This window comes from Episyrphus balteatus, chromosome 3 (assembly GCF_945859705.1).
Source record: "Episyrphus balteatus chromosome 3, idEpiBalt1.1, whole genome shotgun sequence".
Lineage (NCBI taxonomy): Eukaryota > Metazoa > Arthropoda > Insecta > Diptera > Syrphidae > Episyrphus > Episyrphus balteatus.
In genome coordinates this window covers 5,707,128-5,724,527 of record NC_079136.1, presented here as the reverse complement: position 1 = coordinate 5,724,527, position 17,400 = coordinate 5,707,128, and the positions used below count along the sequence as shown (strand labels likewise).

The following is a 17,400-nucleotide window of genomic DNA, read 5'->3' as shown; positions in this document are numbered from 1 at the left end:
TAATAATCACTTCGCCTTCAAAGTTTAAATCTCCAGTTTGGACATTCGTGGTGAGCGTTACATCATAATGAATTGGAATTGTATTATTTGGTAATCGGTAATAGGTTCCTACCCTTTCAATTGCAGTTTGGGGCAATTCTTTTATAGTTGAAGATGTAACTCCTCCAGCGGCTATAAAAATAACGACAGTTATCGTTAATAGCTGCCTGAACGCCATGGTAAAAACAACTGAAGATAATTTACTTTTTCGAAGAACTTATATTTTTTAACTTGATCAATTGCTTATCAGCCAATTAATAATATCTTCAATTTACGATAAGCGATTTTGATTAGAATAATCCATATCGATCGAACACATACCTACGTGTTGTAACTCTCTCAATCGAACCATTATCGTATAAGAGTAGATTATCGGTTCAAGAAAAGAACCGAAGGTATCTTATCGATACCTAACTAATGCCTGGCATTGCAGATTTTTGAGAATTAAGTCAATACGGGAGTGGATTGGATACACGCTTCGAAAAGGTAATGAACACTTTGAAGAGAAAACCGTGATTTATAGCGAAAATTTGAAAAAGCTCAGAAGCGTTACTTCATAAATTATGTTCAAAATTTCAAAAAGATCCGTATAGTAGTTTTTAAGAGTATGAAGGGTACCGACTTTGAAAATGTGATTTGTAATTAAGACGGGTTAAGGTTTTTAACACTTACATAAGACGTACATAAGTGATGTATAAAAATAAATCAATTTTTGCTCCACAAAAAAAAAAAATGCATAAAATAATACCTTACCCCCTCCTCTTCTGAACAAAACCTATTGGCTTTAATGCAAAGTAACACCAGTAAGGATATTAGCGAGTGTTGTTCACAGAAATACTTTTGACTAAAAGCTATATAATCCAAATTTTTATTGGATTGTTCACAAATCACGGAAACATTGTAATATATGTATTTTGGTAACGTAACTGGTTTTCATACAATACAGAATATTGTTTTCCAGAGAATCAGTCTCATGATAAAAATGTATTTGAACATTGTTGCCTATGTAATAGGTTTTCAACTTGACCAACTAAGGTAACGCATTTGTGAAATTAGTATACCTACACGAAATTTAAAAATACATAAATTAATAATCACTTAACAAGAATTAAAGGTCTCTAGACTCCGTAAAATTTGATGTGCATAATTTCGTCTGCAAAATTTATTTTTTTTCTCCTTCAAATAATTTTTTGAAATTATGAAAGATTTTTGACTTTCCTGAATCTAAATCTGGTTTCAGAAAAATTCTAGCACGTACCATTTTTTTTTAAATGATTTTTTAAAATTATGAGTAGTTTGTAGAAAATAACCCTTTACATTTGGCTGACCTTGTACGAAAATAAAACTATTATTCGTAATAAGCTCAAATTTGGAGGAATTATTTCTCATAACATGATCTGTCATATGACATCAAATTTGAAATAAAAACACCTTAATTAAGGAAAATGTAAAATAGTGGAGTTACTAAAGATCAAAAATTGGCAATATTAGGGAACCCGGCCGAACAGCTTAGATTTTGATGATATTTTTCTTCAAACGTCGGTAATTAAAAATACTTTAAAGTCTATAGATTAAAAATTGCTGGTGTTGCCGTTTTGATTTTTTAAATTTAATTGAAGATTTTTGTGAACAAAAACAAATTTTTTTTCAAAAATTTTTCTTAAATTTCATAAATTAATTGATGCCAAAAGATTGTCTAGGAAATTCAAGAAAAAAAAATATATGGGAGTTAGGGACAATCTTCCATAGTTCAAGCGATAGATGCAATTTTCTTATTAATTGACTTCAAACACAAAAAAAAAAATATTTGAACACAACGGCAACACCTACAATATTCAAATATACATTTTTTAAAAGCCAGAAGCTTAGTCATATATGTAAAATTAAAATTAAGTTAATTGAAAGAACGGCTTTTGAAAGAATGGTAATTAAACTCAGATTTTTGAAAAAAAAAAATTATTGAACAAATTTTAACATGTCGTTTTTTAAACTTGGTCGTAATATAAAATGCATTTATTTTCAAATTTTTTTGGCCGCATTTATTATGATTTCAAATTATAAAAGGAAATGTCAATATGTATTACGGTTTATGAAAAAAGTTAAAAAGTATTTCATTTTCGAAGAACTTTTTTTAATAAAAGTTTTGAAAAAAAATGTACCTTATTTTTTTTTTAAAGTTCAACATCTAAACATAAAATTATTTTTTATTCATTTAATAGCCCATACAAACAATAACCCATACAACAAAGTTAAATAGCAAAAATTTAAAGTTCCTATTTACCACAGTCTTTGAGAAAATTAATTATTTCAATGCAAAAATTCAGTTTTAATAAAAAAAAACATTGAAATTGAAGTAATTTTTCATTTTTTTTTTTCAAAAGTGTGATATATTTTACCTTTTTTGCTTCGATATTCAACTGATAATATTTATGGCCAAACATTTTTTTAAATAAATTCATATTTTATTAGAAAGAGTTTGGAAAAAAGTAATTTTAAATCTTTCTAATAACATTTTTTTTTTTTAATTCTGAGTTTGAGGACCATTTTTTCAAAAAGTCTTGATTAAATTTAGTGGATTTAAATTTAAGAAATAAGAATGAGCTTCTGGCTTTTTAAAATATTGTAGGTGTTGCCGTTGTTTTCAAAATATTTTTTTTGTGTTTGAGGTCAGAATGTTAGAAAATTGCATTTATCGCTTAAACGATGGAAGATTGTCCCTTACTGCCTCTTATATATTTTCCTTAAATTACCTAGAGAATCTTTTGCTATTATTTGTTTTATGAAATTTAAGCAAAAAAAATTATTTTGATAAAAAAAAATTAATTTTAAAAAACAATACAGCAACACCGGCAATTTTTAATCTATAGACTTAAAAGTATTTTTAATTACCTACGTTTGAAAAAAAAAAAAATCGTCAAAATCAGAGCTGTTCGGCCGGGTTACCTAATAATTTGCTTTAGTTACTCTACTACATTAAACAAAATTTTTACGTGTTTTATAATTTTATATACTATTTTTCTATTTAGAAATATCTTATTTGTGATAAACCATTCGATTAACTGCCTTGCTAAGCTTCAGATTTGTTTCTCTTAGGGACAAAAGTATACTTTTCTTAGAGTTTTTGATGTGCTGAGTTAGAATCCGAAGTTCAAATTCTATCACGTCAGGATTTTGAGATATATACGCATTAAAAAATCACAAAATCAAGTTTTTTTTTTTTTTGAAAATTTCAAAGAAACCTACTATATCTCAAAAACCAGAGCTGATCGAAATTTTTTGAGTTCGGATTCAAAATCAGCACACTAAAATCCATTAGAAAAGTATACCCTTGTTCTAGGGAGAAAGATATTTATAAACATCAGTTTCTTTATGGTAAGATATGCAAAACCTACTAAATTAAGATATCTTGAAGAAGAAAAGAGATATTGAGAAGATTGAAACTGAATTTAAAAAGTTTTTATTAACCGTACAAAATTAAGTTGAAAAAGATTACATTATGCCAAAATATTGCTTCGAAAACAACAACAAAAAATGGGATTTTGAGATATTCCTAATGTGAAGTTCTAGGCCAATTCTGACTTCGGATTCGGAATCAGCATACAAAAATCCTTGTTTTTATTAAAAGGAGGATTTCCTTGCAGACCATAGTGTTATTCATGTAGAATTATAGACTTTTATTTTAAACATTTCTCTGTACGTTTCAGAATGAGATTGGAAGACCAACAATTGGAAACTTTTAGGAAACTCTATACTTTTTGGAGAGATAACTCAAAAAGGGTAGTTCTTTTATCATAAGAAATAAACAACAGGATAAATCTGAATACAGAAATCTAGCGTTATAGTGCAATGCATTAACTAACCATAAAAGATTGACTTTTTCTTGTTTTAAAGTACCTATACGTCCCTGATTAATATTATTATTATTGTTGTTATTTTGATTGCAAAAATAATAATCATTCCATCATAATTTTAGATTTTATTTAAGTCAAGGTTGTCATTTACCTACTTAAGTTGACAAAATTGGCGCTGATTTTATCTAGTGTCGTGTCGTGTGTATTAGTTGTTTTGATTTTTTCTTGTTATCAAATATGAGACCAAAAATTTAGAATATGTTTAAACTAGTTAAAAGGAGATAATTTTCAATAGTAACATTCGTAAAAAAAAATGTCATTTAAGTACACGTTAACTTACAAAGCGATTTCCTACTACTTCAAGAGTCAAGGTTTTATAAAATTTTTGTGAACAATCGGAAGCTACATATACATATGTGCCCTCGATTATGAAAGTGGACTAAGTCACTTTAATTAAATAATCTGTAATTGTGAAAAATTTTAATTAATTTAATATTCAAAATCTTGAGATAAGGGTGAAAAAATGTTCTATTTCTTAACACGTTATATCTTTTGATCTAGAGCACATACAAATTTGATCTAACTTTTATACAAATGCTGATAATATTACATTTCATTTAATATATCACACATAACGATACGTGATCTACAAGTTTCACAATCTTAAATTGAATAAAAAAAACTTGAAAATACCTCAAAACACCTGTAAAGATCTATTCTGTCCATAATCTCGTAAAGACCCTAACTACATTTTTGTTACTTCTGAATTATAGAGTGAAACACTAAATCTAATATCGCAATTTGCATATAAAAATGAAAAAAATCAAAAGTACATTTTGAATTTTCTAACTTATTTGAAGACTTATAAGAAGAGAAAAAAGATTGACTTTTTGCTTTTTTGATGAAAACTGATTAGGTTCAAAAAATTCTACCTTTTTTTTAGATATTGTATAGACATGGTCGATATAAACATTTTGAGCGGATGTATTGAGCTTTTAGATGATATAAAATTTATTATAGGTTGTCATATAAAAAAATGGATTTAAATGTGATGGAATAAAAAAATGTAGATTTTTTCGATTTTTTTGCAAGAAAAATGATTTTTTAAGGTTTCACTTCTACCACGTGTGAATAGTACCAGGCCTAAAGCTCTTATTCCAATGATCGTTTTGTTAGAAAATAAAAAGATAACAAAAGTTGAAAGCCCCTTCAGGTGCACAATTAAGACACTTGAAGAGTTTTTGTTTTATTTGAAAGAATATACCGAGCTGAATATTCAAAAGTAACGTGCAGCAGCAGAAGACAATTGCTAATCCATCAGAAAGTTAACAAAATGTGCGGAAAAAAATATTGATTAATTTAAATAAATAACAGTTTAGAATGTATAAGTCGATCAAACTCCAGATAAAGCTTCCCTATTAAGTAATTAGGACCAGTCTAAGCACTAGATAACACGCCGGGAGAAGAACTTCTGATCATGGCTAAGACCGCAAAGTTCTTTAATTTTTTTATTTTTCCGAATGATTGCTGCTAATTTTCGAATATTGTCGAAAAATTATACAAAGGTAGACTCTTTAAAAAAAAGTGGTTTGTTCAATTTTCGGCAGGCTTCAATGAACCTTTCCGATATAGAAAAGCACAGCGTTACACTACGTTACAGCGTTACTTACGTACTACTCTTGGTTCTATGATGTTTCAATCGCACAAATTCTTTTTGCAGTTAAAGGAATATGAGAAAGAAGGGGCCTCACTTTTGTACAGTAGCCAAAAGTCCCGTTATCAGTCAAAGCAATAGAAAGATTTAGTGCAATGAACTATGTTTTTCTTCTGCGATGAATTATTTAAAACCTTTTAGTGTCATTAATATTTGTCAACATATTAATTGATTGAGTTCTATTTTTAATTTTCTGCTTCATACTTGTCTAAACTAATTCCTTTTCATTGACGTAATCCAAAAAATAAAATAGTCATTTCCTTGACTTTGATAATCTTATCCTCTTATCAAATTCATAGTGAATTTTTTGAAACTACTTAAATTTTACATACAAATCACTCTATTAACATTGCGATCACGAAAAAGTTAAAAAAAAAAAACACGATTGAAGTTCAAACAACCTTCAAAGAATGCAAAGTTTAAAACAATAAATTAATAAAATCTATAGACTTTATGATAAAAGCCACTCTAAACCAACTGGAAATGTCCGAAATAATAAATGAAACTGTCACTTTTCTAATTGATAAATGATAAAATCAATACCTACTTTTCGTTACGTGTGAATTTAGTTTTGATAACTTTAATTCTTAAATATCATATAACCTAGGAAGGCTTTCAGATATTCTTATCAAAATCGGTCTTAATCATTTTAAATCTTTATTACCAAGAATTTTTTTTAAGTATTGTAAGGAGATTAGTGCGCGACTTTAAAATTTATTAGACGTCCCCTATTTTAGATAAGCTATATTATTGATTAGACTTTGGCAATCAATCTTAATTGAATTCCATATAAAGTTGGTCGCTGAAATTAAAAATTTTCACTTCGAGTTTTGTTTTTCGGCCACAAACATGGCTAACCATAAGCAGCTTATATTAGCTGCTACAATCCTCCTTGCAATTGGAGGAAGTATTGTTCAATCGTCAACTATCAAAAGGATTCCTCCACTTTTTCAGGATCATGAACGTCGTTCACTGTGGGAGGATATTCAGGATATCAAAGTAAAAGCTGACGAACCCGATTATCGTTTGCCGAATAATACCTATCCTTTAACTTATGGCGTAGAATTGACAACGAAAATTAAGTCAGGCGATTTGAATTTTCAAGGAGTGGTTACCATCAAGATTCGAGTAGATGAAGCCGATACCAATAAGGTTGTAGTTCATGCTAGACAATTGGAAATTGGAGAGGCTAAACTTATTGACGATGCTGGAAAATCTACCGCACTTACTAATTCGTATGCAGCTGATACGGAATTTCTGACTCTTACCACATCGGATAATTTGGTTTTGGTCAAGGGAAAAATCTACGATGTCGTAATTAACTACAAGGGAAAGTTACGTGAAGACAATGGAGGCTTTTACGTGTCGACTTATTTGAACAAAGATAAGGAAGTTGTGTAAGTACTTTCTTCTTCCATTTCCAAAGCTTTTGAATTCTATTGATTTCTATCCCCACCAGTTACTTGGCAACAACCCAATTCGAAAGTACCGATGCCCGTCATGCATTCCCCTGTTACGATGAACCTGCCAAACGTGCCAACTACACCATCACAATCAATCATGATCAATCGTTAAACGCAATCTCAAATATGCCAGTCGATGTACAAAAATCAAGTCCTGGCAAGACTGTTTTCCAAGAAACTCCCAAAATGCCAAGTTACCTCGTTGCTTTTGTCGTTTCCGACTTTGAATCCACATCGGGTAGTTTAAACGAATTGACACAACGCATCTTCTCCCGCAAGGGTACCCAAGGTGATCAGGAATTTGCTCTATTTGCTGGTATTCAAATTACTGCCCGTTTAGCTGATTATTATGGTGTGCCATTTACTCTACCCAAATTGGATCAAGTTGCTGTACCAGATTTTGCTGCTGGCGCTATGGAAAATTGGGGTATTGCTACTTATCGAGAGGAATATCTGTTGTATAATCCTAAACATTCGACATTGAATACACAGACAAATATTGCAAATATTGTTGCACATGAATATACACACATGTGGTTTGGTGATTTGGTAACACCGAAATGGTGGACATATTTGTGGTTGAAGGAGGGATTTGCAACATTGTATTCATATCAAGCTGCTGATGAGGTAAGAATTTTGTTGATCATACACAAAATATTGAGGAAAAATGGGGGCGAAAGTTATATGTTTGCATGTCTGCATATCAACTTGTGTTTTTTTTTTTTGGTTCAGGTCTGCATGTCCTTTCGGATGGTTTACATGCTTTTATATCCCTTTGTCATTACTCGGTTCTCAATCTAAATATCTGTTTGTAGGACTTCATGTTTGTATGTCTATCTGTATGCATGCATATATGTCTGTCTGCATATAGTCATGTAAGACCTATAGTCTTAATGATTGCATGTTTTTAAATTTTGAAGTCGGTTTCCTGTCTAAATGTTTGTTTGTATTTCTTCATGTATGTCTATTTGCTTACATATGTATGTTCAATGTACATGTACATGTCTCCCTGCATATCTTTAATTTCTTTTCCAGTTCGTAACCCTGCAATCTGTGCGTACTTTAACATTAAAGTGTAAAATTGAAGACGGTTATGTAGTTCTTATATGTCAGCATGTCTGCATGTCGATTCGTATTTTTTTGGATTTGAAGGTTGCATCCTACATGTTTGGCATGATTTTATATCTCTATTTGTGATCCTCTGTGTGAATCTGTGAGCTTATCCCTTTGCATGTTAATCTGCATGTTTGAATATCTGCATGCTCACATGTATGCATGTAGTTGCATCCTACATGTTTGGCATGATTTTATGTCTCTATTTGTGATCCTCTGTGTGAATCTGTGAGCTTATCCCTTTGCATGTTAATCTGCATGTTTGAATATCTGCATGCTCACATGTATGCATGTTTATATGTTTTTTTTATTTTTTCGGTATAAAATTACCTAATGAAGAACAGTTTATCTGTCTATGGACATGTTAATCTGTATGCGTGTGAATCTGTCCATCTAGTCCCTTCCTATCTGTCTGTATGTCAATATTCCTGAGCATCTGTCTGTCTGTTAGTAACCATCCTTTCTGTGAATCTGTCCTTGCGTATGTTAAACTACATGTTTGATTACATGAGCCTATCAGTTTGTTTTTTTTTTTTCTGGTACAAGCATTCTGAATGGAAAACAGTTTTTTATTCTGTCTGTATGTTCATTTATTTGCCATTTTACAATATAAACTTTTGTAATGAGCAACAGTTTATCTGTTCATCTGTTTGCATGTATGTCTGTCACTTTTATGTCTTCCAATGTGCCTGTATGTAAATATTTCTCTGCATTTGTGTGTCTGTTAGCAGTTACTTTTTAGATATGAAGGTCTAGCTGAATGAGATTTTGTATGTCGGTATGTCTGTTTGCTGCATGTACAACATTTGTGTGTCTATCTGAATGTATTATCTTAACGCACGTATGTCATTCTGTCTTATCCCAGACTATATGTCTGTATGTCAGTTTATCACATTTTTCTGCAGTTAAACTGTTCGTATGTTTGCATGCTAACATATCTACATGTCAATATATTGAACTCTCTCAACTTCAACATACATTTTTTTATATATGTATTTCCAGGTCTATCCAGAATGGGACATTATGCAAATGTTCATTGTCAGTGAATTCCAAAAGGGTCTCTCCTACGATGGTGGTGCCAAACCCCGTCCAATGTCTCATTACGTTCAAAAACCCAACGAAATTCGTTCCCTATACGATTCAGTCTCATATTCCAAAGCTGGTGCTGTATTAAAAATGTGGGAACATGCAATAACTGATGAAATTTTCAAAGAAGGTCTTAATATTTACTTGAATCAACAGTAAGTTTAAATCAACTTTTTTTACCACTAAGGGTCCAAAATCTATGTATCTTTTTTTTTTATTTCTATAGTAAATTCACTGGTGCTGAAGAAGATGATCTATTCGATTCAATTGGTAAAGCTTGTAAAAATGCCAATCATGAAATTCCAGATACAATCAATTTGATGATGAAAACATGGACAAATCAAGGTGGCGCTCCACTTTTAACTGTTACACGAAATTATGACGATGGATCATTCACTATTAAACAAACTGCTTTCCATACTGATGATTCAGTAGTAGACAATAAGTTATGGTACATTCCAGTGAATTATGCTTCGAAAAATAAGTCCGATTTCCGTAGTACTGTTGCTGAGTTGTATTTGAAAGATCAATCTGCAGTTATTCAGGGACAAATACCCGCCAATGATTGGTTGATTTTGAACAAACAATCTACTGGATATTATCGTGTAAACTATGACGAAAAGAACTGGCAACTTATTACTCAAAGTTTGATTGAAAACCCTTTCAAAATTCATACTCTTAATAGGGCTTCTTTGTTATACGATGCCTATACTTTAAGTTCAACAGCTCATTTGAAACACGAAGTTATCTTGGGTTTGACATTATTCTTGAAAAATGAAGATCAATATGCTCCATGGTCAACAGCTAATACCATTTTGACAACATTCAATAGGTTCTTGAGTGGAGACAAAGAATACCCGGTCTTTAGGAAATATGTTGCTGATGTTGTTGGCAACATTTACAATCGTCTTGGTGTCCAATATTATACTGGAGAGCAACATTTTACAAATAACGTTCGTACAATTGCTATCAACTTGGCTTGTATTGCCGGAGTTCAAAGCTGTTTGGAAGACAGTTTTGACAAATTGACGGAACTTGTTGCTAATAATGTAGAAATCGAACCTAATCTACAATCTGTGGTTTATTGTAATGGCTTGAAGAAGGGTGGAAGTGCCGAATTCGATTATGTTTATAACCGTTTGATGAATTCGGTTGATCAAGCTGAGAGAAAGACACTAATTTCAGCCTTGGGTTGTAGTCACGATCTAGTCCTTTTGAGTAGATTCGTTCAAACTTCAATTAAGGAAACGCCTGATGTTACATTGAGGGTTCAAGAAAGAATTACTTTGTTAAGTTCGGCTTATTCACGTGGTGAACTTGGTCTATTTGCTTGTATTGATTTCCTCCATGATAACTATAACGAGTATGCTGAACTTACAAGTGGCTTTGGAGGTACTAATCCCCTTGATTCTGATATCAGGGGTATGTCTAGTTATGTTGTTAATGCTAATCAAGAAGCTAGGGTAAGTTTAAAAAGCCTTTATTCCTTAAACCTTCATTCTTCATTTTTTTTTTTTTTACTTTTTCAGTTGCTTGAATTGGTTGAAAAGGTTAAAAATCATCCTGCTGTTTCAACGAATCTTGAAGCTCAAGTTAAAGCTAATATTATGGCTAATTTCGATTGGTTGAATGACAATCGTCAGCCTGTGATGAAATGGGTTGTTGAACATTATAAGGATTCAGCAGCTAGTATATCGATTGTTCCAGCTGTTATGGCTTTGTGTTATGCCATAGTTAGACTTTTCTAGATCTAATTTATTGTTTTTTTTAAGTTTTATTTGTATTTAATTTTTAAGATTAATGATAAATAAATGAAAGTATGTTATAATCAATGGTTTTTTTTTTTGACAAATTGGACATTTATGGTCCAATTTTGTGTATCATATGACAGGTTTTAATAGCCGATAAGATTGGTCAGCTTTATATTTTATGACGGGCAATCAATATTTTTGTTTCACAATTGACAGGTTTTTTTAGTTAACGTCTGTCAATGTTTATATAAAATTTATTTGACTTATTTTTTTTTTGCATGTGTCAAGTTGTCATATAAATTTATTGTTACTTTTATTGATAAACATGATAAGAAGAGCTTAATTATATAAGCTTATTTTAATTATATGAAAAAATGTTTAGTACCTTGAAACCTGTTCTAATTGGTGTACCTTATTGATGAAGGTACTTCAAAGTTCAAGACACATGTGACAAGCTTTTTTAATTTTTTTTTTAATCTAATTGATTGTAGGTATACAATTTTATGGGTTTATTGTCAATTTTTTTTTATTTTCATGCAATGACAGGACAAATTGTTGTTTTTGACCTTAAATTTTAAATGAATGAAAGTGACTCAGTTAACAAAATTTAATTTTCTATTTGTTTGTTATCATTTAATAGTCATTGGAATTTAACAGCATTTTCCTTGATTTAATAAATAAATGATGCACGAAAAAGTGATGCACGTTTTTATCAGTGTGGTATAAATTTGCAATTAAAAATAAAATATTACAGATACAAAAATCTGCTAAAGATTTGTTGAAAGGTTACCTATATCTTAAGTGAATACGATTTTTTTAAATTCAATCATTTAATAGGGTAAAAAGTTATAAGACAATATAGCAAAAAAAAAATGGCTATTTTCTAAACGCGATTTAGTAAAAAATTTAATTATTTTATCGATAGATAAATTTATTGTTACGTTAACAAAGGTATTGAAAAAAAATTCTTAAAAAAAAATCAAAATTAAGTAATGAAGGGTTTTTTAAAACAAAATCATGAGGTAAAACCTTCGACAAAGTGGTTTTTATGGGTAGGCGAAATTTGTTTCAAAAAAAAATTACAACCAAAAAAAATTATACCAATGGAAAATTAATATAAAAAAATTAGCCATCTACCATGGATTTTTTACTTGCTCTATAGGGCAAGAATTGGTTTCGTGTAGAAAAAAAAAATCGAGGTTTTAATCAAAACCAACATTACGATGATGGAGAAGATCAAAAAAGTGGTTTTCGTCATGCCGTCCGTCGGTCTGTGCGTGTGTGCGTCCATCTGTACATGGAGCTAGGGCCTAAACGGATGGATGGATTTGCTTGAAACTTGGTACAGATGATTTTTACGTAATTCCCTAGGACCGTTTTTTTTATTTTTTTAATATCTCCAATTTAACGCATATCTCCCATATAACGTTTTCGAGGTATTTCAAATTTCTCGAAAACGGCTCTAACGATTTCGTTTAAATTTGGTGTGCGCAGTACTCTTATTGATTCTAACAAAACTGCATTTTTAGTTTTTCTCAAAAAATGCCGAGAGCGGAAATATGGCGTTGCCGTTTTTCAAAAATTGACATGTTTTTTAAGTTCATATATTTCATCAAAGCATAAGTCAATTTTTTCAAAATTTACAGACATCATAGGTATTGAAGTGTAAAATGTAAAAAAAAATTAAAAAAAAAAGTTTTTCAAAAAATATTTAAAAAATTGAATTTTTTTAACTTTCGATTTTTTTTTTTGTTTTTATTTTTTTTTTTTTTCTCCACAAAATCTTAAATTTCCAATAGATATTTAAGATAAAGATGCTTTGAACTACAAGAGCAAGTACGTGCGACCCAGTCGTGCATTTTATTTTTCAAGCGCTGCGTTCTGAAATATGTATTTTTGAAAATCAACTTTTTTTCAGGAATATTCTTAGGTGTTTTTTGTTTTTGGGAATTTTTCTAAGCGTTAATGGGACATATACATATGTATATTGTATATGTATATAGAATATTGGCCAGGCGTATGCATGTGCAAAAAATTGAATTTCTAAAATAATTTTTGACCGAATAAAGGGAAAAATATGTTTTTTTTTAACGTTTTCAACCTGTCTTACATACTTCCGAAAAGGAGTAGGTAATCAATTCGACTGCATTTTTTTTAAATGTTTGTTTGATACCTGATTCTTTTTGTATTCGAAAGCTGGTGCCTGCAGAAATGGTCCCATTTCAATTTCGTCCTATATAATCCATGAGAAAATTATCAAAATCCAAGTTTCGATCCATAGAAGTCGAAAAAATGAGTATCCGCATGTACCGATGTATGTACATATGTGTTAAGCTATGATTACACGGTCAACGAAATCGGTCAACGTTCACTCTCTGAAGTAAAAATGACGTCACAATCTATCCCAAGAGTGTCACGTCGTGTAATCGTCAACGAAAACTGCTGTCATTGCGTTGACAGGTACGATGACACTCGCGTTGACACACATTTTTGGGTCAACGCATTGACTCTTTATCGATGCCATTGGGCACGTTGACAGGGTTTTAGGACTGGGTGTCATCGCAATGACCCTGTCCCAGCGTTGACGCGGCAGAATTTAATACCGTGTCATCGTTTCAGATTGACATTGTTTTTTGTATAGAAATGTGATGAAAGTTGTATTGGGAACATTTTTTGAAGGGGGTTTTTTTGAATGGTGTACCGTTTTGGAGAGAGGGGGTTCTCAGGTTTCACCTTTTTTTTTTATAAAAAAAAACTTTTCGGTATGTCCATGGCAGCCATGTTGGATGCAAAAAATTTTTTTATTACAAAAAACCATTTTAATATTCTAAGCTACATTTTAAGACCATAGCCATTAACATTGGTAGCGGCGTTCCTATGCTATAAGCGTTTGAAAGTGGCCATATTGATTTTTTTCGATTTATTAAAAATCAAATGTCGAAACTTTTTTAATTTTTTTTTTCTAATTTTTCGACAGAACTTTAGTAATTTTACATTTATATTCGTTCAAGAATCTTATCAGAATTCATTTAAGACTTTTATCTAAAAAGTGCATTGCATATATGTATCTCGAAATATTTACATTTCAAAGCAACCATATGTCAAACAAATTTTCTATGAGAGCTTTTTTCAAATCTCATTTTTACATGTTTCGCATATCTCGTATGTTTCGTATAATTGGTATTTTTTGCTTGTTTCGTACGGTATTAGCATGGTATGATATTCGTTACGTACTTAAGTTATTTTAGCTAATTTTGCTACATTCGTATAGATTTTGTATGTTACCTGCACTTCTAGTTCTAATTTTAACTTAATTTTTTTTATAATTATTAGGCCAACATAAAGTGAATATTTTAGTGTTAAAGCTCGCGATTAAAGAGCGATGACCTCAGACAATAAATACCTATCTATACATTTGCGTTTAAGTGACATCCTTTCGGTATTAATATTAATAATATTACAATAATTAGTTATAATAATTAATTATTATAATAGGTATAATATTTTTAATGCATAATGTGGTTTTGAAAAAACTGTTCTCGAAAGATAACCAGAGGCGGATTTAACAGAAGCTGAGTAGGCTGGAGCCTAGGGCGGCAGATTTTAGGGGCGGCAAATTTGGGGACCGATCTGTTCACCCCATAGAAATCAAAAAGATTTTTCCATGACGACTTTCTGATGTCTTGCAAAAATGTCTGTAAAAAAAATTTTCCAATGATTTCTTTCTCCTGTTAGTCATTGTACATTCAAAATTCTAGACTAAAACAGCAAGTTCGCCGCCCATGAACTAGTAATAGACATCTGCGCCTTTTGCCAATACTTTGTATGAGAAAATCCCCCCTAATACGTAAGTCGTTTGTATACTAAAATGACTTGCTCTGGGAGCTACAATTTGTATATGTACTTGTACATATTTGAAAAAGTTGCGGTGATTTTACTTGGGAAACCCATGGTTTTACAAAAAAAACCAGCGATTTACCAAAGCTATCCGTGTTTCACTGGCGAAAATACAGCAAAGATTCGGGTGGAAACCGTGACTTTTAAAGAGGAATCTCGTGATCTTAAGGGGGCAACCAAATCATTAATTTAACCGAACTAATCCTACCCTTGGTTTTAGTGGCCAACCCGTGCTTTAAACGATACGTTCCATGATTTATTTTTTTTCCGGCTACCGAAGATTTTGCCAAAGCAATACGCGATTAGAAGATGATTTTAGAAAAAAAAAAAAAAAACACAAACGTAGAGCAGCAGCCCATTCTTAAAGTGTAGAGATTATGTATTTTTTCAAAAGTAATTCGGGATGTTTTCGGAATGATCCGTTTATCGGGGAAACCAGTGATTTTAATGACGCGACATTGTGATTTTACCCAAGATTTTCATGAAGTTAAGAACAAACCTCACAGCTGTGGTTCAACGGAAGTGACTCCTGATTTTCGCACAAACCATCATTTTAATGCGGAACTCAAACTCATTGAAATAAAATGCACGAAATAAACCAGTTTTGTTTGTTTACTTGAAGATTTAAAGAGCTGGCTCTATATAAGGGCCAAATTATTTAGTGCCTAAAAAGTTGTCCCTTTTGACAGTGAATTTAAAAAAATGTGGACATTTTTATCAATATATTTTCATATATTTCAGTTGACACAGAGTGGTTATACTTTAATCTATTATAAAATAACATTTGCACCGATATGTTTGGAATGATATTTCTATATTTATGACACAGTTTAAACACAAAGTGATCAAAACCAAACAACTGAGTTACTTACTTTACTGCAAATTTCAGTTTTATCTGAAAAATCATATAATTAAGCTCTCTGGTATTCCTATTTGAAACTATAGGAAGAACGTAAGTCTCCTATGTATGAAGTTAAATCACAGAAAAATTAATTTCAATTAAATATTCTTAATAGTTTATTACCAAAAATCAGCTTTCAAACTTTAAACACCACTGCGTTACCAAGATAAACCACAATGTTACCGTGATTTGTAAACAATTTGATCCAAATTTGGGTTTCAAACTTGTACACTGAGGGAAAAAACGCATCGTAAAATGTAATATTTTCAACGTTGATTTAATGTTGAAAAAACTAACATAAAATATCTTTAAATTAAAATTTAAACAACGTACCTAATCAAATCACCCTTATTTCCAACAGTGAGGTAGCATGTTGGTAAAGCATTCGCCTAGAGATCCAAGAGTTGTAGGTTCGATCCCCAGTGGCTGCCAATTTTTTCTATTTTTTTTAATAAATTGATGCTTTTTTTCAAAGTTGAAACAACTTTAATTTAAAGCTTTTATAACGGCAAACCACTTTAAACTAACGATGTTCTACTTTAATTTTAAAATTCTTCTTCAACGCAAAACCATTCCGAAAAATAGTTCAATCAACGTGGTTTTCGTTGATTTTAAGTTGTTTTTTTCCTCATTGTAGTAAATAATGTTAATTTTATAACTCAATATAGGTATTTTTTCTTCTAATTTTTATTTTTTCTCCAAGAAAAATGATATTCAAAAAAGGGACATTTTTTAGGCACTAAATATATTTTGGTCCATAAATTAAAAAAAAAATTTGATGTTGGGGAAGAGTCGACATTTAGCGTAAAGTTTTATAAAATGAAAAATTTTTTTTTGTTATTTGACTTTTTTGAGATTGCTTTGAGTATTACGTCTTCAAAGTTAAATCAAAATCGTTAGAGACGTTTTCGAGTTATTTGCTATATATATTTGTTTGAGAGGTACACCTTTAAAGCGAGATATAAATAAACAAAAAATGAAAGGGCAATGGCGGCAAGAACTGAAAAGCCTATACCATGAAAATTTGTAAATCCGCCTCTGAAGATACGTTATCAGTATCAAGTTTATTCAAGCCTTAAGGCATTCCTTTAGCTGTAGGAGATACCTACTAAGTGAATCCGTTTCGGTCTACTTTTTCCAAAAGCTATATAAATACTCTCCTAATTATACTACTCAAAACAATTAAAGGAATCAGACTTTTTTTTTTGTTCGTACTTATAGCGTTTTTAATTTTTAACCAGTGGAATTGCATTCAGAATTATTATGACTGAATGATGATTGATGATGATTTTTAGATCATTTTAGAAAAATGAAACAAAATTGTGTTGAACACGTAGTGAAAAGTGAAAGTGTTATAAATTTGTCCAGATTTTTGGAATAATACCTTCAATAAACCAATATTTTTGCAGCCTTACATAAAATGAAACTTTAGCTTCAACAAAGTTCATTAAAAATTTTAAAATACGCAAATAATCAAGTGAATGTATTAATTAAAAACCAAAATAGTTTTATGAAATGTCATATGCGCTCTCAATTATAGAAACAAATAATCCTCTTTTATAATCCCTTAATTGAATAAGCATTC

The 17,400-nt window shown here is 30.8% G+C and overlaps 1 protein-coding gene across 1 annotated transcript in view; it reads left to right on the top strand.

The window, feature by feature from the left end:
• Positions 1–11,094, top strand: part of LOC129913294 (uncharacterized) — a 38,976-nt gene extending 27,882 nt beyond the window's left edge. The window contains exons 9-13 of the mRNA XM_055991882.1: positions 6,363–7,001; positions 7,064–7,694; positions 9,183–9,421; positions 9,493–10,729; positions 10,796–11,094. Coding sequence (XP_055847857.1) covers positions 6,363–7,001; positions 7,064–7,694; positions 9,183–9,421; positions 9,493–10,729; positions 10,796–11,014 — 2,965 coding nt within the window. The 3' untranslated portion in view covers positions 11,015–11,094. The remainder of the gene's footprint in view (positions 1–6,362; positions 7,002–7,063; positions 7,695–9,182; positions 9,422–9,492; positions 10,730–10,795) is intronic.
• Positions 11,095–17,400: the final 6,306 nt, after the last annotated feature.